The sequence below is a fragment of the Scatophagus argus genome, chromosome 6 (genome assembly GCF_020382885.2).
Source record: "Scatophagus argus isolate fScaArg1 chromosome 6, fScaArg1.pri, whole genome shotgun sequence".
Classification (NCBI taxonomy): domain Eukaryota; kingdom Metazoa; phylum Chordata; class Actinopteri; family Scatophagidae; genus Scatophagus; species Scatophagus argus.
Window position 1 is genome coordinate 21,340,867 of NC_058498.1, and position 24,150 is coordinate 21,365,016.

Genomic DNA, 24,150 nt, shown 5'->3' on the forward strand with positions numbered 1-24,150 from the left:
ACGTGCAAAACATTTTATCAAAGATATCATCATCTGTGAGTTTAAATAAGGCCAAAAATGATGTCAAGGTAGATAGTAAGCTGTTAGCATATAACAAGGATGTGAGGTCTCTTTATTTCAAAAGGGTTCAAGGAAGGTCAGTTTATAGCACGATGCACTGCACCTGTTACATCCTCTGTCCGCCAATAACATCAAGGCTTTTTAACTATGTTTCAAAGCTTGACGGCAGTAAATGACAGACTGTTGTCAATACTGTTTAAACAAAACTGAACGTTATATGCTTTAGAAAGGTAGTTCTTATTGCAGGGCTATTGCACTGGATTGCATTACTTTCTATTCAAGATATTTTGTCCATTTCGCCCACAGTGTGCTGCAGAGCTGATCCTGATCTAATCACACATCGGTTTCATTCATCTCAGTGTACATTTAAAATTCCCTTACACTTGCAAAAAACACAGAAAAGGTTTTCAGGGTTCAGATGTTGCAGGAGAGGAGCCTGTATGAAAGCACTGGAGCACTGGCTGCACTACATGGTAAAAGCATGGTAAAGCAATCACAACAGATCTTATATCCTACAGCACATGTACCATATGAGATCAACTGAAAGCCTAAAGTCTGAGCTGTTGTAAGGAATTTTGAGTGAAGGGTCACTGTCTGAGACCAATATGTCTTTCACTTCCTCCTGCTGGGGCTTTAATCAGAACAATTTCTCCCTAAACAAAAAAAAAAAAAAAGGTCTGAGAGCAGACCTCTCTTACTGTGGATTGCCCTGTCTGCACCAGCTTCTTTGTCCACACAAAAAACATGGCCTCACACTGTTCATTCCAGCCCTGATACTGGCCACGGCTAGACAAAGGAACAGTGAGGCACTGTGCCAAATTGACTTGTCCCTAATTTTTATGCTAATCCTCAATTTTACATCAGACTGTCCCCACATTTGATATAAAAGATATTAAATAAATAAATACAGGGAGACCCAGATAATCTGTTCATAAAGACATCTTATCCTTTGACAAGTGGAGATGTCTGCTGACGGCTTTAATTTTTTGCATGCAGAATGCTGACAATAACCAGTCATCAGAGTCTTTATTAAAATTAATGTTTTAATGAAAAATAACACTGTCAGCAGCCCAAAAGTTAAAAGATCTTTTTGGAATTTTCACTGCAAGATTCTGCAACCCTTTAGGAAATTAGATGCAAGCAATACGACAATGTTAAATTCACACCTGATAACAGCAGCAAGGTCTTCAAAACAGTTATTAATTAGTGTTTCCATATTGCCCATTTCAATCAACAATACAGCTGATCCAAAGTGAATATTTAAAAGAAAGAAAAAACTAAGCATTAGGCAGTTTACGTAATTACTGTCACAGTCCATGTGAAAAGTGTAAGAGATAAAATAGAAAACGTGGGATTAACAGTTTTTTTCTCACGTCACTGAGGTCATGCGATATTAAGAATGGAACTCTGACTGAATTCATGAAAGTTCAACATTTACATTACAAAGTACATTACAAGACTTCTATCACAGACAAATGTTTCCCCACCCTCTTTATATTGTTTCATTAATCCTCTTAATACCCAGATTAATTGTGAAAAAAGACGAAGTCTAGATTATATGTTTTCAGTAGAATGACATTTTGGAATTACAAGGCTTTAATAATACCACAAATCATCAGCTGGGAATAAGATCTATTTTTTAATTTGCTAAATATCTGTGAGGTAAATATCCATACTAAGAGCTTGAATATCGCATTTCTTTCTTCTTTTGTTTTTTCTTTTCTTTTCTTATTATTCATTACTGTTATTATAATATTGCTTAATTGAATACTACTGATATAAACTGGCCTGTATGGGACTCTTTAATCACCTTAATTTATTTACAAGATCTCCAAATATATATTTTTATTATAGGCCCAGTTGGTCATTCTACACCAAAAATCATAACCACAAGCAAAGTTTGAGGCCAAATTGGTTCTTTTCCCTCTGTGGGGGTCAGAGCTCAAATAGGAGCCGTCTAAGAACAATTTTTACACAACAAACATCTGGAGTACCAGACAGGTCCACAACTCAAACCACAAACCCCCACAGACAACTGTGTTTTCAACCTGACAGTGCGCTCACTGCTTGCTGAATTTCATAACCGTTTCCCCTGTTTATGACATCTAGGGTTCTCAGGGGGGTTGAGGGTAGAGTTTTAGATAATGTTCACATTACAACACATATACCAGATGGGGAGGTAAGAGATATGTGGAGGGGTGATATCTTCTAAGTTTCTACCTTTGCTTATATAACAACTGGCTGAGGAAGAAGGCTCCAGCCAAATGAATTGTGTATTAAGGTGTAACAGCTCTGCTTATTTTATTTAAAAAAATGGTGGGGAAAACTTTTTCATTTTAACTCCAAGTTGTATACTGTTTTCCTGTAAACTGCTACACTCACATCGAGCATGTGCAAAAGTGAAGCTCCAGTGACTATAAAAGGCCAGTAGATACACACTGAGTAGCTGTTTTCAGTTTGATTTTTGCCAATGACTTCAAATCACATTATTCTTATATTATTCTTAACAGCAGACAGAGAGTGGTGTCTCTCTTTATTTGCATAAATCATCTTATTATTGTAATTATTATATGCTATTTGAGTCATAAAGGCTGGTGCACATTTTGGAACACTGACATATAACTACTTAACTCTGAAAATGAAACACATGTTAATTCTTTACTTACTTGTCTAAACATAAGGAGGCTTCATTTAGAAATAGTATACAAGCAACTAAATATTATATCTCATATTATGATCCCCACTTTGAACAGATATTCATCAAAGATGACTATAAATAAAGTTGTTGCAGTGTGGAGTCATATCTGTTTCATGTAAAACAGACACAGTTATGCTTGGTGGAGCACAGTCTCTTTTTTTTCTCTCTTTAAATTAATTTTGCATTATTTTAAATGATCTTTGCCTGAAATTCAAAACTTAATAATGCCAGTCTATTACAACAAACAACCACTAACTTAGAAAATTACACATAAAAATGATAGTCTTAAAATCTATCCGTTATCAGACTGAAGTGAGCAGACAGAACAAGGCTTCCTGAACTCACACATGGCTGCATACCACAACAGTCACACACACAACGAGCTTACTGTCAGAGTTAGCTAGGGAGAGCCAATGTTAAAGCAACATTACGCAACTATTTTACTTTGTTTCAACTTTTACCTTGAATTAACAACTTCAAAATCATTTTGATGGGATGCTGATTTGTAATAGCAACTGAATGGTTTCTCTGTCATTCCCACTCTGTACTTGAACTGAAGTGTGTAACACTTTTCAGCACAATGTCAAACAGAAACAACTATGTTGATGAAATTTGATTATGCTTTACAGACATAGACATAAGCTAGACAACAAGATATTGTTACAGAAAGCAAGGATTTGTATTTACAACAGTGGTGATGCATTCAGAAACTACGTGGGTGTCATATAGCACAAAATACAGATTCTTACATGATGTTGTTTTTAAGCGATGTAATGCGTATACCTTATATTCGCCAGATGTTAATCTTAATTCAATTTAAATCATATATGTACCACTACTTCTCAGACACACACGAAACTCCCAGAATATTTATGTCAGAACACCACTGGCGGTTGCTTTTGTGAGCGGTTTGAGTAAAATTTATATTCAAAATGAGCATGACGCAGATTTTAGAGGTTGAATGATTAAAAAGAAATTCAGCGCAAAAATGTCAGTGCATGAAAAAAACAAACAAAAATGTACCGAGGCAAAAAAAGGAGAGCGATTATAGGTCAATAACAAAGTGCTGCAGCTCCTCATGAGTTGTGATATTAGTCACACCGTCAGTCAGTATATACTGTGCTTTGAGTCAGAACATCACCTGTTGTCGTAACTGATAAAACAATGGGTCCATGGCAATAAACTGGAATTACATTAAAATGTGAGGGTAGATGATCGATATTACCAAGTTGTGTTTCAGTGCCTTGCTATGCTCCCATGTTCCAGATCTTTTTTTTTTTCCATTATTATCTATTCCTCTCTATTTTGCAGGTGATCATGAAAGCTTTGGTGAAGTCCACAAACATTATACTGTAGTCCAGAGTTACATCTATTATCAATGAGCTTTACAGGAGTGTAAAATTATAACCATTTAAACCATTATTGAATTGTGCTGCTATCTGGCAAATAAGGTCAGTAAGGATGTGTATTACTTAAACACATATGTCTCAAATTAAGTGAGCAGTGTAATAAGAACTGTGTTTTGCAAGAAAACTTCTGAAGAAAAAATTACGTTCAGTAGCTGATTCAAAGTGAAACACAGTGAGTTTTAGTATCAATACTTCATTACTACTTAATTAGACTCTTCCCAGAGGAAAAGCTGGAGTTAACGGTTGAGAGAAATTGTTGATACCTGCAGTGTCAGGGTGAGTGGGGTCTGCCATCTGTTTGTATGGGTTGAACTTGGGCTTGGGTGCGACCACAGGGGCAAATTTCTTGGGTGCCTGCTGCTGGGAGATGGAGATGCTTGCACTACCCAGAGATGGTGTAGTTTCCATTCTGGCAGACACTTGGCCTGTCTGGTCATTAGCTGGGTTCCACATCGTTCTGAAGAAGAGAGACAAAAGTTATTCAAAGTGACCTTTAAACCTGTGAATACAAGTCAACACAGGAGATGGAGACCCTGGAAAACACTATAAAGGCCTTTAAAGCCAACATCAAAAATTACTTTAATTATAGAACAGAGGAAGGATAAAGAATTGAAGTGCCTAGCTCGTAACAGTTAAACTTTAATAACACAACATTTATCTTACAGCATTTTCAATCTGAGCATACCGGCAATTGGAATCACTGGTGAAATTAATACATAATTTGTTTCTTCAAGGACAAGAGCACCAGTGATCTTGTCAGCAGAGTAAGAGGCCTGGACGAAAGAGGCCAGGAAAATTCCCCACACTGATTAAAGTAATACACATAATACCTGCTTTTTATATTAAAACTGATGCTGTGCAATGGAGAGAATATCTGCCACACTGCTACAGGAAGCCACCACATGAAGATATTTACAGGTACGGAGGGCTTGTGTGCGGTGGTTGTGGTGTAATGTTGTGAAACCAATTCCTGAAAAAGTAGTTATTTAAAGAATGTCACTGGATGTGTAATATTGTACATTCCTGTTATTTACTGTATAGATTATGTCTCATATGGAGCTATTTCTGTTCATAAGGTAAATGGCATAGTTACTGATGTGATTAACTATTTTCCCTAATGTTGTTGCTCTTAGTAGCAGCTTGTAAAAGACCACAGTACACTTCGAAGTGCTGGTTGTTGTGACTCATATGGTCTAAAAGCCCCTTTTCAATGGAGAAAATTGAAGGAGCAGGGCTGCATTCAACAATTTTTAGAATTCCCCAAAATAGATAATCCAGAAATCACTTACGAGAACGGAGAACATACAAGCTGACATGATTTCAACTTTTACGTCAAGGTCTCCTATTTTGTTCTATAAACAACTAATTCTGGGGTTTTTGTTGTTGTGGTTGTTGTGAACTGTTGAAAGGCTCAGTAAGAGCCATTTTCCAGTGTTTCTAAGGATTTGTGCAGGTGGCTGACCTTTGTCTCCACTTGCAGCACATCAGTTACTACATGGGTCTAAAATGCAAGTCTACTTCCTGTATTTCATCAATTGAGTCAGACTGTTAGAGCAGATGGTACTATTATTCTGGAAAAAGGAAAACAGGGTAAAACACACGCACACACAAACAGATCTGATCTGACATGTATTCATGTGTCCAATTGAATTGAAGTAACACAGTATCAAAGTGGAAAGGAAATCACTTTGAACTCTGAATCTCTCATCCTGTCTTGCAATGCCTACACGAGAACAACAAATCAAAATATAGTGAGACAAATTGTGGCAAAAACAGTGCAGTCTTTAAAACCAAAAAGACTTCATAACAGAAAGACAATTTCTGTTATGATTTTCAGAGTTGATGCAGCTGTCACAAAAGAGATCAGATCAGCTTTAACCAGCAACAGGACACTGACTCACAAGTCATTTCATTTTCTTAATATATTTATTTAGTGTTCTTTGTTGTTTCTTACTATGCAGTACACTTAGACTGAAATATCAAATTGTGACATTAAGATATAGCTAACTGCCTCCATAGTAAATCAGTATAATGACTTTAATTTGCATATTCTGTTTTTTGTTTTTATTTTATTTGTGGACTCTTTTGGCCTTGATACAGTTACAGTGAAAAGAATACTACAACAGAGCAAAAAAACTTGCTACAGCTGAGGACACAAACATCCAGAATTTCACCATCACATTCTGAAATCACTTGAAATATTTGAACTATTTATACACTGCGCTTTTTCCCATCCATCTTTTTGTTTGTGTTTGTTGTGCTGTGTTCTGATGTTTTTGCTGTTTATTATCCTCAGTCTGACTGATACAGGGTTTACATTCTTTCTTTGGAGCACAGTAGAGAAGCCCACGCACAATCATCTTTTAATATCTGCTCAAATCCCTGCTCCTCCTGCCGTCTGAATGGTTCTTACTTTTGATATTATTCCCTGCTCTTAATGCTGCGATTCAGACGTGCGCTGGTGTCTCACACCCACCTGTCCTTTCAATGCAAATGCTTTCATTTCTCAATGCTCAAATGGCTAACAAAATAAAAGATGAATTAAAAGGAGGGAAACAAGAAGAAATGATCTTAGCATGTAAGTAAGACTCAATACATGACATGTTGAATAGAAAATTTCTGTTTCAGCAAGTGGTTACATCTTTTGATGATAGCAAATAACTAACAGTGGGATGTCACTTTAAGCGTACTAGGTACTAAGTGTACATTAAACCCACCTAAATCAGTTTGTCTGATATTTAAAATAAACTTTCTTAAAACAATTGATCTATGTGTCATTTTGGGAACACAAACCAGAATCCAGCTATGGAGGAAGACAAATGTCATGGAAAAAGTAATTAAAATAAATGAATAAAATAAGCTTTTCATTCATTTATATAAATGGGATGTAACAAGCTCTCTGATTGGTTAGAGACCCTAATTATTTTTATCAACGTTGTGTATGACCCATGGCTAATTTGCACTGCATTACCTAGTTTTACCAGTACAAGGCCTACAGTGACCGGAAAAGGCTAAAAGAAGAAACCAAAAGGAGAAGCTAATGACAAAGCAAATCCATCCATCCATTTTCTATAGCACTCATCTGTCAGGGTAGCAGGGGTGTTGGAGCCTATCCCAGCCGACTACAGACAGACAACCACACATGCATGTAGAGTAGTCAATTAGCTTAATGTGCATGTTTTGGGATTGTGGGAGGAAGCCGGTGAACCCAGAGAAAAACCCCACACAGGCACAGGGAGAACATGCAAACTCCACACAGAAGGGCCCAGACTGGGATTCGACCCAGGAACCCTCTTGCTGTGAGGCAACAGTGCTAACCACTACACCACCATGTCACCGACAAGGCAAACCAAATGACCAATAGGAAAATGATGGGATTTCCCCTCTTAATTTGATCTGATTAATTGATGGATTAATATTTCATTTGTAAATTATAATTAATCTTTTTATATGCCAATAAAACATTGCATAATTAAATAATTTGAATTTAATTAATTAATTTTGTCTACAGTCACATATTAATACATAAATTTGTTAAAATTAGTGATTAATTTATGAAGCACTTTATTACAATTTCTGTGACACGTGTGGTCCTCCATACCCAGCACAGAGATGACATCAGTACATAGTCGCTCTGGTGAATCACAGAATAGTAAACAGAGACTTCTAATGACTTTTTAGGATAAGGCTGATGATATTCAATGTTTTTCTTATTGTCACCAAATCTTATGAATCCACCTTCTTTCAATATTTTCTGTCTTCCTAAAAGCTGGACACTCTAGTTTTTAGAAAATGCAACTGAAACGAGAGGAAACAACACATTTGCTGAAGATGACGTTTGCGGCACATTAATACTGACATTCTTTGCTCTGCCTTAGAGGGCTGGTTGAATGGCAGACATTTTTAATACAGCATTCATCCCTCTAATGAATATTTTGACAGCAGGACAGTATATGTTGAGCTAAAACTAAACTGTGGTGTAATTCATCATCCCGAAGGAACATGTCACCCAAAGCAACGGTAAAGTTTACTGATGTATTTCCGATAGTATCTGGACAACAATGGAGCTCTATGGCACAGAGGAATAAAATAAATCAGGACTAAGATACCGAGATAACGTCAGTTAATATGATTACATTATTGCTAGTTTTGGTCATAAAATTTGTTGAAAACAAGGGAAATATATACATACATTTATACATATATATAAATACATTTCCAGTCTTTACCTTTCTGAAAACAGTCAGGAAGGACTGAAGGTGAGAAGACAGAGAGGGAATGAGGAGTAAAAATCACTCAGCGGTGAGCACAAGGCCAGTATTCAAACGTAACAGCATCCTGATTTCTGTCTATGGGCTGTGAGCCACATACTTTCAGCTATTTTCAATACATCAGATGGATTACACATCTGAAATGTATCCTTTTCATCACCTTTTAACATTATGAGACATATGCCAAAACAAAGAATATACTGCAGTATTGCTTTAAGGCAGAATCAACTGCACAGAAGACCTTCCACTTCCAGGCATCTCATGAGCCTGATTTTTAACTTCCACTGAGACACTGAGTTACAGGCCCCCTAAACATATACTATTACAGACTTATTTGTGTTCAGCGGGTTAATTAAGTGACCGGGGATCAATATGGCTCATTGACTGATGAAGCAGTTCACACCAGAAGTGTCTCAGGAATGTTTTTTAAGAAAGGCTCAGACACGTTACTAGACATTATTTCACCTCTGTCCTTTGGCACTTTCACTTTGTCACCTACAGCTCAGTGACAGTTAAAAACCCATTGCAAAAGCCTTTCATACTGGTATATTAGCATTTGAATTAGTTTGTTTTGCATTCATGTTTTTAGCATGCAGAATTTACAAGGTACATCCATGTCAGGTCATCAGTCTATCACAGGCTGATGAACACAGTCACAGTTTAGAGTTTCCATTTCACTGTGCATGTCTCAGGGCTGTGGGAGGAAACCAAGGCGCCCATAGGGAACCCGCACAAAAACAATACATGCAGCAAATATCGTATGTATATGAACTTTTCCATAAGAATGTTCTGATGTGATGAAGTGGACATGACTTCTTTCTAGGTTATTTGATTTTGGCTTAATTCTGGTGTTAATTCCTGCTACTTGAATTAAGTATTCAAAGCATAAAAACTAAAAGCCCGTAACTTATAAACACGCACACACACGGGCCTCAAGAAGACATAGACGAATGCACACCCACTTACACACAGCGCATTGCAAGAGAGGCATATGGCCTAGGTCGAAAGTACACATGCAGTCACAAAAAAACACTGCATCCATATTGAAGCCTCATGAAAGGAAAGTCAATTCTGATTGCCGGGGCAGTTACAAGATGACTCACAAAGCTGTGGCACCATGTTTAACAGTTTGCTTTATGGAGGCTCGGCAGTCAGGCTGTCTTCTCGCAGCTGTTCCGCTGCACTTTTACAGCTGTCATTGAGGAACTGCTGCAGGTGTTTCTGCTGCATTAATCTTTCATACCCACCAAGGAAACTATCAAACAAAACCATCCAAAGAGGACCACAGAGAGTACAGAATTCTAATATACAATGGCAGGGTTCAGAGATTTTTTTTTCTCTTTCTTTTTTTTGTGGGGGGGGGGGCTTGACATGCTTTCTAGCAAATCTTTTTTATGTCTGGAAGACTGAAATTCATGTTGAAAATACACTAACTTTCAGCATCTGACTAATGCACATTTAGTGCTCTACTGAATATTTCGCAACAGGACACTGTTGATCGACACAAAATAAATAATGGTGTCATTGTACCGAGGGAACACATGTTTTTAATAGTTTTAAACTGATTTAAAATAACAACAGTGCTCTGCGGCATAGAGAAAGTACATACCTCAGGGTCTGATAACACAGTAAATATAAGTATAATATTCACCTTCCTTTTGGCTCTGTTTAGGTCTCCATCATCCCTCGTGTTCATCACCTATTTGCTAACAGTGTCTTGCAACTGGGCAGGAGTGTACAGTGGGTTGTTAGATGCTCTTGTGTGAAACACCACTGACTGCTATGAACCATAACAGTAAAGTTATGAGTCAAAATAAAATTAAAAAAAACTAAAATTAACTTGTTCGGTAGAGAAAATAGGAAATGCAGAGTTGGTTAAAAATTCTGTCAGGGGTCATTCCTACAAGTAACACCTTTGATATTAAATATACATTATCGATTACAGTAGCTTTAGGTGTATGGGTACATAATTATGAAGTACTGTAGTATTTCACTCAGGTACTGTGTATTCAGTATATGAACTCTCAGACTAAGGATTGCTCCCAAACTGTCAGTCCATTCTGGGCAGTATTTATAAACTTTATAAACTGATAAACTGATCATATGTCTTAGTTTGAGTATTGAGTATAACTCAATGCAGAATTCCTTTATATGACATTAAGTTAAATGACATCAATAAATTGATGCCACATTATTTTGAGGTAGTGATGCAAAGATCATAAACCAGGGCACCAGGTCAGTGGTGACCTAAAGATAGAAGTGATTCGATTCCTGGACAAGCGGGTTAATTTGGGTGAGGAAATTAAGAGAGCAGCTCTTAGAAGAACCTTCCAGCTGCTCCACTGGTGCTGTTTGGTGGTCAGCAAATCAGACTGGTTGCACTGGGCAGCTATGTGTAACTAGATGAATGTGATCAAGGCACTGCTGGAAAAAGACAACTTGGTGAAATTTCCCCAAATGGTAAATGTGTTCTGCAAAAACAAAAAACATAGCCAGTGTTAACTTTTGAGCCATTAAGCTCATGATTCTGCTTTACACATGAGGCTGCACATTGAAATGAACAAATGCCCCCCCTGCAAAAAAAAAATCTTTTACACACATCCTACATCTGGTACATTAAAGGGTGTCCAGTGCCTACTATACTGTGTTCCCATATATCTGAAAGCTAAAAGTGAGAAAAAGTGAACTAAGATTTAAAGAACAATTATGCTGCTTTTCTCCCACCTTGTGCTTCGTCCCATGAGTAGAGTTCAGTTACTACACAGCCCTTGGTTCACTAGGCACCGATCAAAACATCACTTCAAAAAGACACTGCAAAGATGAAGATGGAGATACACTTTGCCTGGCATTTTTTCATACCAAATAGAGGGGTTGTGGGCAACTGGGATTAGCACTCACGGTTCGTGACGCAACGTGCGGAGGATCAGCCATGCGGATGAAAATGCTTTAAAAATTAAAAGCTCTTGCCGAGTCTTCCCAGCATTGGACTTGCTCTGCTTTAGAGGGCTGGTTGAATGGCTGAACAGGTTAATGTGACATTACACAAACAAGAGCTCGTTCCCCACGTCCCACTGTTTGGAAACAGGGAAGAGTTCAAGTGGTCATTATGGATCTTGAAATGCTTTGTGCAGATGGGTAAATATTTGAAAGTGCTGGAGGTCTGACACCATACCGTGTGTTGACATATTAATAAAAGCAAAAAGCTGTTTTTTTGGCCCTCTTTCAAGTGTTAAAAATTTAATACTGGGAGCGCAATACCAGTGTCAGGGCATCAGAGGACTAGGCAAGTCAAACACCATGTTCTGAAACATAGCCACTGCAAACAGCACGTTGCTCAGCTTGCTGCACGACAAGATTATCTTAACACCAAGTGAGGAGCAAAGAAAGGGATACTGCTAATTTACATTTTATTTCAGTGGTTGTAAACTAATGTTAGGTCAAATTCACAATTGTCATGTAGGCATCGCTGGTCAGTAATCAAAAATGCAATTAATAAAAACATATTGGGCATTATAGTATCAGAAAACTAAAAGATGTAACACAGGTACTGTTGCACCCTCAATATTGCATGGATAACAAGTGACATTTTGCTGACAATATCTGTTCTGGAAATACCCAGCAGTTCTTTAGTGCACACACACAATGACCTGGAAAAAAAATCCTCTTGACAAATTTAGGCTTTTAGTGCATGTATGTGTGACAAAGTAAGTAAGTATTTACTTACTAATTCCTTAAATGTCAGACAGTAATTTGTATTTTACTTATCCCTATAAAGCATGTATTGTATGGATTAAGAAAAGCAAAACATCACTATTAAGTCCCAACACAGTGAGAGGTCTTGGTATGTCCACAGAGGAAAGAAAAAAGAAAGAAAGAAAGAAAGAAAGATGACATTACTTGCATATATTCAGGCAACTGAATATAACTGTGCATAATTCACTCCTATGAGGTATTAGCTACAGAGGTGACAAAAAAATGAAACAATTTAAGGAGCTGAGAGGCTGCTTTCTTGACAAAACTTTTGTGGCTATAAGTCAGTTTAATCTCTAATTTGTTTTGAATTATAAATATTTTCTGTAAATAATACTTTCGAATTAAAACTTTGCAATGAGTGATTATTTTCATTTGTGATTAAAATAACCCACATTTTCCAATATTTTTTTCAATTTAGGGAACCATTTGAGCTTTAATTTGCTTTGCAAATAAATTCAGCATACTTGTCAGACCTCAAGGATACACACAACACACTTTGTATAGTGATGATTTTTTTATAAGACAACTCAACAAGGCACCTTTAATAACCTTTCAGACTTTAAAATGTAAAAAAAAGATCCCTAGTTAATTTAACTGATTAAAACAGACAAGATTAACGTGAAAAATCAGACAAATCTGTCATTTTTTAAATTAATGACTTGACTGATCAGTCAATAACCTAATAATCAGCTGTAGGTTTGTGTAATTTAATCAAAACTGAGGTTTATTAAAGGTGGTTCCAGGAATATATTAGTATTGATTATCACATACTGAAAAAATGAAATTTATGTGAACATAATATAATACCTGTTACAGCTCAAGTAAATTTCTGAAAACTCCTTAAATGGTTTGATGGAGTGTAGCCATATAGTTTTTGTCACAGTCCAACTTCGGCCTACAGTCCTTAGTCCAAGGATCACTGGTCAACGGCATTTCATCAAAGAAGGAAAAGGAGCTGTCAGAAAGAAGTTAAACTAGTAACTTTACAAAGGTCTGACCTAACTCAGTGAAAAAAGCAGTCTTAATGCATTATGGTAAAGCCAACTCCCCTCTTAACACCAACAACATTCTGTCCTGTTCCAACAGTCGAGTCTCAAAGTCACCTGCTGTAAGTCAGGTCTGTCAGCACTGGCCACTTAACACAAACCAGCCATGACAACAAGGGGTGAGAAAGCTAGCAGGCAAAACCACCTTTTTGTTGTGTCAAAGCAAGTGTGCTCAGAGTTCAGAGAGGAAGAGGGTCTCGATCACACCTCATCGTGTCTGTACTCAGACAGTAACCCAAAGAGAAGGGCACGATTCCTGTTTGACAGAAGCTCATGGGCACCTAGTGTTCCTCAGAGAGGCAAGAACAAACTCGTTGGGCCAGTTGCAACAACGGACCTCAACGGTTATTTCTTACTGTATCAGTGGTACAACACTGTGCTTTGTTTCATGCCCACCAACAAAAGCTCTCTATCCACAATCCACAGTTTGACTGCAATACATAAGCATTATCAGCACTTTAAACTGTCACTGGGTGGAAGTTTTAAATTGCAAATTATTTTTTCATCATTGACAGGAACAGTTTTAGAACATGTTGTACAGCAGCCTATCTGGCTAAGAGACGGTAAAGACAAGGAGTGCCACGTTTGTTAAAGGCCAGAAAATTTCAGACCTATTTGTACAAGGAGCTATGAGAGAGATAGTGTAAAGCCTCTCATAATTAGGCTAATTAAACAGAGGGATAATATGAAGGTTAATCAAATGATAAACATGGCAAATGCTGATTTGTTTTCCCCATTAGCTATTGTGAAGACCCCAACTGGTTGATAACCATTACAAATGAGATTTGGAGCTGTGACTACTACAAAGAGTAAAAACCCCACCACCCTGCACCACCTCCCTAAGCAAAGCAGAAGAAAAAAAACCACAGTACCGGGTAGGAAATGAAAAGGTAGTTGCACTTGTTCATTTAACTGTTTGTACGTCATGTGAAATATATTCAGTTCAAAATAGCTTCAAGGTGTGAAAAAGCTCTGTTACTGTACACCTGAGTCTACTTTGATTCATTAGAGGAGACAAAACTGGAGGTTTGAGGCTGCCATTTTCAGTTTTCTCTCTTTGTTAAGAATATGACTTGAGAAGATCAAGATGTTTAAGTCTATAATTTGATTCAGGGTTTCAGTGCTTTTAATGTGGTTATTTTGGGGTGAGGGGCTTTCCTTTTTGTTTATGGCTAGGAGCCCAGTTTTTCAATAATTGTCCATTTATGCACGTGTGACTAAAACAGTATGACTGCGCAAGCGTACTGCATGTGTGTATGTATGCATGTACATGTTGTATGTATAAATGTAAGTATGTTTGGGTTTTTCATATTTTTGGTTTATGGGGTAGAGACCAGCTCTGATCGTGTCAACATCACTGCAGGAAAAAATGTTCACATCATGAAAATCAAGTCTTTTAAACAAGCATAAAAAGTTTTTCAGTCTGAAAGTACTAGCTAGGTGCCTATATTAGCCGTCTTGAGTCACAGCAGTCCAGTAAGCTGTGATGTGATTGCTTACACTTTATGCTCACCTGCTGCAGTTTATGGGATTGTGGTGACAGATGTCTCCACCTGTCTCCAGGTGGATAGTTGACTCTGAATATCTCCTAGGGAATAAAGCAGTTGCAAAACTGGAACCTGATCTGTGCTCTGATTTTGTGGTTGTTGATGAAATGTTACCTGGTTACAAGAGGTGAAGTCACAGGAGTCCACAGAACAGTTTGGGGATTCTGCTTCGTTCAATCTGCATCTGCCTGTGCGGGAACTAAAGCTAGCTAGCAGCTGTGTTGGGATATCATCAGGGGATGAATTAGTGTGCTCACCTTTCTACTCTCTAAATTTGGTTTATTATTAAAGTGGCTGTCCACTTAGTTGAAGCATCTTATACTGACTGTCAGTAGCTGTGTGGGATAACATGGGTTTTCTTCAATGTGCATAACAAAGACAGCTTGGCAGATGGTGCAGTTATTATAAATGTTCCATAAATTGTGGTATTTCAGTCACCCCAAATTGTCCAGGCCCAGCCTATGAAAAATATTTGTGCTATTAAAAATAATTAGTGTTTGAAATTTGATATAAAACTGGTATTTTCTGTCTTTGGCAATAGGTTTATTGGTACAGGAGGCAATAATGGGACTTTTAGCTCGATATGTTTCTGAATTCTTGGTACTACACAAGCCAGTGCATGATTTGAGATCTGCAGTCAGAATGTCTTATCCGTTCCGTACAGCAAAAGTTTGAAGGGTCAAAATACCTATGTAAAAATGTCTCTAGACCTCTTTTGTGCTCAAAAGTGACATCATTCGTTTGCAGAGTTTCACAATTACAGCAAAAACAAAAATTACATTCCTGTGTCACCTGGGCTTTAAAATACCACTTATTCCACAAGATAATTGCTGTTTGTTAAAGTAACACCTCAAAACTTCTTAACAAGATGTGCATGACTTTTCTGAACAGCTGTTGAGTAGTTTACTTGAGTTGTTGGCCTTTGCTCCCTAATGACAGCAGCACAACTTTTCTGTAAATATGTGAATCTGACTTTAATGCTGACTGACAGCTTGTATTGGCTTGGGATATATCAAATAGAATTGAATGGCTTGCATGACTGGAGTATGTGCTCCTTGATACTGCAAGTGGTAAGATGCGACGTCTCAGGAGTTTATCTTATCTGAGTCTCAGGAGGTTACTGACTGACAGCTGTAAATATATCACAACACAACCTTAACCATCTCCCACATACCTCTGTGGTAGAGAGCAGACATGAAAAAATATATTTGCATCAACAAACAAAGAAAGGATCTGTATATTTCACATTTTTGGCAAATCAACAGCAAATGACAGAAGATAATCTACCGTATCCTAGCTTGATTGAAAAGGATCATGGTCTGCTACAGAAGCACATATGGATAGATGACATGAATGCCACACCTCTAGAGGAGAATTAAGCAAATCAAATGCAATTTCACAATGCTATAGCTATATTATTCAAGAAAACCCCTAATAGAATAGAACTAAGGTAGGGAGTAAGTCGCACACCAACTTCTCAGTGAGGTAACCAACTCCTTTCCTCTCGTTAATCATCACCACCATCAGGTTCACAACCAACACTGGGCTTAAATCTGAAATATTACCAAATAGGTACTTTTGTTTTTCGTTTGACATTGCAGTAAGAACGAAAAACTTAACCTCATGGGGGCCCTAGAAGAAAAGTCAGAGGGCTAACCATTTAATTAGCATTTCATACTTCCTGTTCTAGCATACTGCACTTCAGTGTGTTGTAAATTAAATAATATATGTGATGAGTGATTGAACATCCAAATTGCCTGGCTGAGCAGCTTAAGGGAGAACACTGGTGCTTGCCCCTAAAAATGTCCGGCAGCTGTGTTGTGCCTCTGACGGCTCAAAATTAAATCAAGCCGTTAATCCAGAAACTACTGAGGTGAAGGACCATTATTCAACAGTGGCCTATAGCTACTCATGTCACTCTCGGATAGGTAGCTAATAAGTGCCTTTGGCTTTGGAACGGATTGCGGCAAAGTCAACAAAGTAAAGCTTATCTGTGAGGGACTAACAGACTTGCCTTAAACAGACAAAACATCACATCAAGCCATCATTAATTGGCCTCATTTGACAGGCATTAACCTAGGGCCTCTTATCACAGCAGAAGAAATGCTTATCATACATCAGGAAGCCCTTTTTACTGTAGCTACCTGCATGGACGGGGGGGGGGGGGGGGGGGGGGGGGGGGGGCACGGTTCCATCTTCAACCTTGATGTGTTAATTGCTGCCTTTCATTTCAGAAATGAGCACTTGATGTTAAGAAGTGACTCTCAGTGGGGTCTGCTTCTAGACTGATACTAGAGGAGATGCTCCCTCTATATTTAATATTTGTTCAGTGCGGTCGTTCCACAGATGGATAATGAAGCAAAATGGTGAAAAGTGAGACAACCTCAGTTGCAGCAAAAACATACAATATAGCTGGGCGTTTCAAGGTCAGTCCACAATGTAAGTCTAGGTGGTAATTAAGTTGACTGGGGTTTCTTGGTTTTAAAAAAACTAAACACTTTCTGAAATGTAATTTATGAAGACATGGACAGACTGGAATCTCACGAGAAAAGTATGAACTGCAAGGGGACACATTTTACTGTTGGACAGTTAATTATGATCCTGAACTCACAAACAAGTCAAGTGACTGTCTGTACGTCCGTAACTGCTTGTGCTGGTAACGGCTAAAGTGAAGAAATATGATAAAAGGGAGACAAGCATGTAATTTGGGGGATCAGAGTGTCAGTTGTGTGTATCTTTATAATGGTATGTGTGTGGTGTAGAAGTTGTAAATCAGTTTTGAATACATGTTCATTTAAAACCAATGGTGACTGAGATGGATATGGTTATCTCACAGCATTTTTAGCAGGTTTAAAACGCATCTAGTCCAGTCTTTAAACAACACTATGATATGATGTCCATGTACAGTAGAGCTATGTCTGTTATATCTGTTAAAGTAAGCACTGAAAAAGAGTATAAATATCATCACTATTCATTGTTTTATGCAAGAAATGGCAATTAGGAGAACTCTTGTATCCTAGTTTCATTTGGACCAAATGATACTTAATTATTTCTTCCTTTTTTTTGTTCATTTAGTCAGTTTTGCTGCCAGACAGAGTTGTGTCAGGTTCCATTTAGGGAGGACACCAGGATACCAGTGATTTGTAAACCGGTTCAGTTCAGTTCGAACAAACTGTGGTGTGTTTGCCCATTTGGTTCACTTCAGTTAGCATAATATGGAAGCTGTCAGTCAACCTAGTGTGGAACTAAAAACCAGAGCAGACAGCCTGAATGTTAAAATCAGGTCTGTTTATTTCTTTTAAGCATGATTATGTGATGTTAGCATTGATTAAAAGATAATCCACAGCTGCTTAAATCCATATGTTGAACTTCACAACTCGTCGTAAATTCTACTTTCACGATGGCTACAACGATCAGTTTTTTGATACTGTGAAAGAAATATGTTTCAATTGCATGTTTTAGCATTAAAACCTAAGCTGTCATTTGTGTTGCACTGAAGAGGTTTCTAACATTCTCCCTCCTTCATGTATGGAAATGGCAAGGAAAAAAAATGAGAAACACGTCCCATCATAATGCAGTCCCAACTTTAACTATAACTTCAGCAATAAACACATAATTGAATTTGCACATTACCAATAACGTCAACATAATCATTACAGGCATCATAAAAGTAGACTTTACTGCAGAACAGTTGTATTGAACTGTAACAGATTGTGTGCCTAATAAAATTACCACTGAGTGTATTTATGTTTAGGAAGTTATTTGGTAACTGTGGTAGCACATATGCACTAGAAGGTCAGGATTTTCCCTCATCAATCAGACAGTGAAAATGACAGATGTGTTATTCTTTTCTGTATTTTCCCAGTTCTTCATTAAAAAGAAACACTGGAACTCTGTATCCTCAGAGTGACTATCCTACCTTAATATTACACTAATCTTTTTTGTCCCATTCCTTTCAATTTATATAACTAACTGGTTTATTTGTAAAAGGTCTGTGTGGGCAGGAACCGGATCAGGATACGATGGATCACTTACTTCCTTTGGTGTGGGCCCAGTGATGCCCACTTCAGGTGTGAAAGCATTCTGAAGGCTAGAGAGTACCAGTTAAAGTGATACAGGCTAAAGTGGAAAAAAAACTGATGCATATGCGATCATTTTCCCTTATCTAGGAAGATCCCTCCATCCATCCATTTTCTAAACCGCTTATCCATCAGGGTCGTGGGGGAGCTGGAGCCTATCCCACCGAGAGGCAGGGTACAACCTGGATGCCAGTCAACCACAGGGCTGACACACAAAGACATACAATCACACACTCACACCTAGGAGCAATGTAGAGTAGCCAATTAGCCTAATGTGCATGTTTTTGTGATTGTGGGAAGAAGCCATAGAACATGCACACACAGAAGGCCCAGACCGGGATTCGAACCAGGAACCCTCTTGCTATGAGGCGACAGTGCTAACCACTGTACCACCGTCCACTCATATCTAGTAAGATCATAAAGATAATTGTTCACTACAAGATTCAGCTCTGCAGCAGAATTGGTTTAGTTATGTGTACAGAAACTCCATCACTGTAACACAATACAGCTCTGAAGTCTCCACTCTGATGTCTATGTAGGATCTCTTTGACATCCCAAACAATGCGAGTTCTTAAGAAGTCAGACTGAATTAACACAAAATTCCCCCAGAAAGACCCCTGTGAAATTGCAAGAGATATTTCACAGGGATTTCCTTTCAATAAACTGGCAATGAGTGTAGCCTCACATAAGTTTTATTCTAATTTCTTTTTTTTGGTTTTGTCAGGTCTGCCTTTGAGAGGTGACTGAAATATATAAGTTCCCATTTGTTTCTAATCTCATAGCAAAACAAAGACAAAAAAAGAAGCATCTCTGAATTGTGAACACATCATGACAATGAGATAGGTGTCACCACAAAAAAGCAACACGTTCTAAGAATGTGTCACAATACTTTCTTTTTTTTCAACTGAGCTTGTCGACCTTCGAGGTTTAGGTGGGAAAAAGGTGGTGTGAGACATTTCTGCGCACCAATCGGGACTTAGCAATATTTGAAACAAAATCTGATTATAGTTGGTGGATTGCTTTCTGACATTTTAAATAATAGCTAACAATGCTTTTGTACTCGACATCAATGTTTAGAGGAATACCTAAAGCTTTGAATTGTCCTTGAGGGCTTCAGGGTATGCTGAAATGACTGCACATTTGTTGGCCTAGCAGTCATATAGCAGTAAAACACTGAGACAGAAAAATGTTACCGTCATCTGCGCTCCATGCAGGGTATCTAAGGAGAGGTTTACTGTTTATTTGTTGCAAAACATCATAAAGCTAAGTGAAAAGAACATCCTACTGTGGTTGCAAACAATATCTCTGCAGAACTCCTGCTGACCTGATGCACCATTAAGCACAAAGCAACACGCCTCATAGCTGAGTAACAAAAGTGACTGAAACTGAACTATGCACAGACCAAAGGAAAGCAAGACATGAAAACAGAAAAAAGTCACAGAAGGTATAATCCCTCTACAGTAAGAATGGTGGATTAGTGGATTTCTGGATTTCTCAACATCACTGCCATACGCCGCTGTAGTTACACCTTTCCAGTCTCACTTAGTGGAAATGCTTAAATCCTTCAGTAAGTTAAACCTCATCAAATGTCTTTAAAAATGCTCCTCCAGTTATGTAACATTTGATAAGCTGTTATCAATACAATCATCAAGTAAAAATGTATTGCCTTTAGTAGTGTTAAATAAGTTTGGTTGATTTATTATTCTGTGACAGTAAAGAGAAATTTTCCACTTAAGCAAGTCTGAGATTTCCAAACCTTTTCATATAACAGGTATTGAGCTGTTATTTTAATGTTGAACACAGCTTATCCTCCACTGCTACAATGAGCACTGCACATCTATCCCCTTATTCAAACTTCTATCGGGTTTTGGCTTGGGAACATAATCCCTTCCCCGGCTCGCTCACTGGCAAAGCCACATAGAATCAACTCATCAATAACACTTTGTTTACTGAATACAGATGACTTTGCTCAAGAATCCCCTTAGCACAGCACAGGGTATAAAGACATGAATGAGTGTAAGCTCATGACAATTTCATCTGAGCTTTTTTTTTTTAAATACTTGAGCTACCATTTAAGCAATTGCAGCAGACAGATTTCGCATTGCAATTGTATCCAAATCATTTGAGCTCGGCCCGATGAAAGAAGCTGACAAAAAGCTAGGGTGCTTTACCCCTTTGTCTTGACTTACAGGTATTGCTTCAATTGTACATGCTTTTTTTAGGAGCAGTAAAAAGGCTTGGGCAACAGTTGGCAGCAACAGCGTCGCTTCCTTCACCCTCTCTGCATTCTGCAGCGCTGGACTGCAAGACCACAGACACATAACAATGAGGAGCTTTAGGTCCATAGCTTCATCATGTCACACTGAGCCAGGTTTCCTCATACTCTCTTTAACATACACAATACCACTGGCTCAGCTCACCATAAGGTTCTCAGTCCCTGTGGGAGACGATTATTACAAAAACTTCAAGCTTCAACTTCTTCAGCAAAAAAGAGTTTGAGATTGATTACAAGTTGATAATCTACATTTTAGAGCTACATAAAACAATACACAATTGATTCAGCTGTCTCCGATATTTAGTTTGTCCCATTTTCTTATCTGCCTCTAAATTTGGTACCAGTAGCTTGTTACACAATAATAAGCCCATGTTGTGAAAAGTTGGACTGTGAAGTGTAACAAACCAAATGAGAGTCCACCTTGACTCCTTGACTTGTTTGGGATGAAGAAATATTATATTAGTTTTTAACAGCTACTCAGACATTTTCTATTATGATCTCATACTGTTACGAACACACAATAAAAGACAAACAAACACGGTCTGACCTGTCACCATGAATACCGTATTTTCTGGACTATAGAACGCACCTGAGTACAAGCCGAACCCACCAAATTAAAAATATATATATATATATATTTGTACACATATAGGCCGCACTTGACTATAAGCCGCAGGTGTCCACATTGTAACATGACATACGTTTTCAAGTCCGGACCATCTGCTTTTATAACTTCTGAAAGCTTTTGTTGTCTTTTTTTCCAACGTCTCACCATTGATTCATTTACGCCAAGCTTACGTGCAGCAGCTCTATTTCCTTCTTGGACAGCCAGTGCTTTTAACTTAAAAGCTGCATCATATGCATTTTTTTTAGTGTTTTCCATGATGACGGTATGTGCATGACACGCAAAACGACTGTTAAAAGTTACGCTTAAAACTAGCCTCTTCCTCTTCGCATCACCGGGCTGTTAGCCCGTAAAAATCTACAGATTAGCCGCATCGTTGTTTAGGCCACAGAGTTGAAGGCGTGGGAAAAAAGTAGCGGCTTAAAGTCCGGAAAATACGGTATTATAACTGTGATGTGACCAGCTGCTCCCAGCTCTGTGCAGGAGAGTGATATAAGCAGCACAGCTACGTAACCAGTGTCCAGTGTTTGTCTGTAGTTCAAAGTTTGTCCAACTCTGATGGTTCTTAACACTGTACATTATAATGTGAAAGCAGTCACATATTGACCAGTGAACACAAGCAGCAGATGTCCACCAACACAACACAACACATTCCCATGTCAGAAGATAAAAAAGGGAAAATAGATAGCCAGTCAGAGCGCTTCCTTGTTGCTGTACTCATGAGGTCAATAAGATTTGTTTCACTTGTACAGTAAACAGCATGATTTGATTATTTAGAACCACACCAGAGTACATCACAAAGAGATTTTCCTCCAGAGTAGATGAGGACTTTGGCTCAGGGATTTCTTACAGCTCGCTTTGACAAACATATGACAGCACAGATGTGTTTTTGAAATTTTCAAACATTCTTGGAAGGCCTTGATAGACCAAAAACATTTAGGCGACTGGGTAAATAAAAAGCAATTGGGCACATTTGAATTTCCATGATTCACCCATAGATCACTTCTTCAAATAAATCACATCTTTGTCTAGCTCCTGACAAAAAACAAAATGCCGAAAATCCTGCTTGACCAGAAGCATCTGTGCAGCATCAGCAGAGTGGAGTTAAATGCCTTGGGCCTTAGTCCTCAGTTGTTTGGACTCTTATTTAATCTTTCACTTCTCCACTGCTCACTCTGCAGCGCTATGACCCTTGGTGACATCCAAAGAAGATTAATTGAAAAGCAAAGTTAAACTAGTTGTTTTTTGGAAGGCTTTATCCTTAATTGACTGATGGCTGTTGCTGTTTATGTGTTCCTGCTGCTTAAAACCAAATCCAAACCACTCACTGGTGAATCGTAAATCCAGCCAGGGTATCTATGTCAGCCCTCTTAATCACTGAGGGGTCGCCTTAATCTTTCCATCTTAAGCATGTCTTATTTACTTGTTTTCTCCTCCTCGCTTTCCTTGCAGAAAGTGATAACAGCTCAACTGAATACCATCTTGTGCTCTCGTTTCTCATGAAAAGCCACAGCAATAGTTTAATAGTCCCTCATCCTCAGTGTGCGAGAGGCTTAATAGCAGGTATCAAACATATCTGCAGAGCTGTGCACAAAGGGTACAACTGCTCTATCACATATGCCAGTTCAATGCACTATTGTTTTCCATTGCATTGTTAAAGCTTGTGGGCCCTGCCAGGCAACAAAGCATGCATTGGCTCGATGAAACAGATTCCTGCTCACTGTGTTTACATTCTAAATATGAACTCTACTAGTAAGAGTCCCTGTGCCAGACATTAAGTTATCAAATGGTTTACTTGAATTGGAAATGAACTTCCGTTCACTGAGGTGAATAAACTATCTTGTGACAGCCAGTTAAATCAGTCACCAAGAATTAAAAAAAAAAAAAAAATTCAAACATTACATTCAGATACTATATTGAAAATATAATGTGGCAAAATAATTGTCCTGGCAATACCAGTTTAATAATATAATTATACGTAATATTTCTATTAGATACAATTATACAATAATATATATAATATAATTTTTTATAAATTTTTATACAATCTTGATCTTTCTCCCACAACACTTTTAAAGGTCGTCAATTTCATGTTTCAAAGCAGGGGCAAACTACTTGCAGAATCGGAGTGATTAGCTCTAGTTTACATTTGGTTGAATTTTAACATTTACATTTAACATATAACATTTAGTTTACATTTTGGTTGAATATATTAATGTCTGGAACATACTGAGCATACAGATAGGCAAGTGAAGGAGTGACTGACATATGTAACAGGAGTTGTTCCAGAAGTTTCTGTGGATGTTTCAATATCAAAGGTGAAAAGTTGCTATAAGTGACTAAAACGCAGTTGATTACAGCTCACGGTCGTATCCACTATTTTAGAA

The 24,150-nt window shown here is 38.0% G+C and overlaps 1 protein-coding gene across 2 annotated transcripts in view; it reads right to left on the minus strand.

Annotated features, from left to right (window-relative positions):
- The window catches only part of LOC124060616 (LIM domain containing preferred translocation partner in lipoma), a 137,373-nt gene that overhangs the window by 85,358 nt on the left and 27,865 nt on the right, over positions 1-24,150 (minus strand). For both annotated transcript variants that reach the window (XM_046391771.1, XM_046391772.1), the window contains one exon: positions 4,431-4,624. In XM_046391771.1, coding sequence (XP_046247727.1) covers positions 4,431-4,620 — 190 coding nt within the window. In that variant the 5' untranslated portion in view covers positions 4,621-4,624. The remainder of the gene's footprint in view (positions 1-4,430; positions 4,625-24,150) is intronic.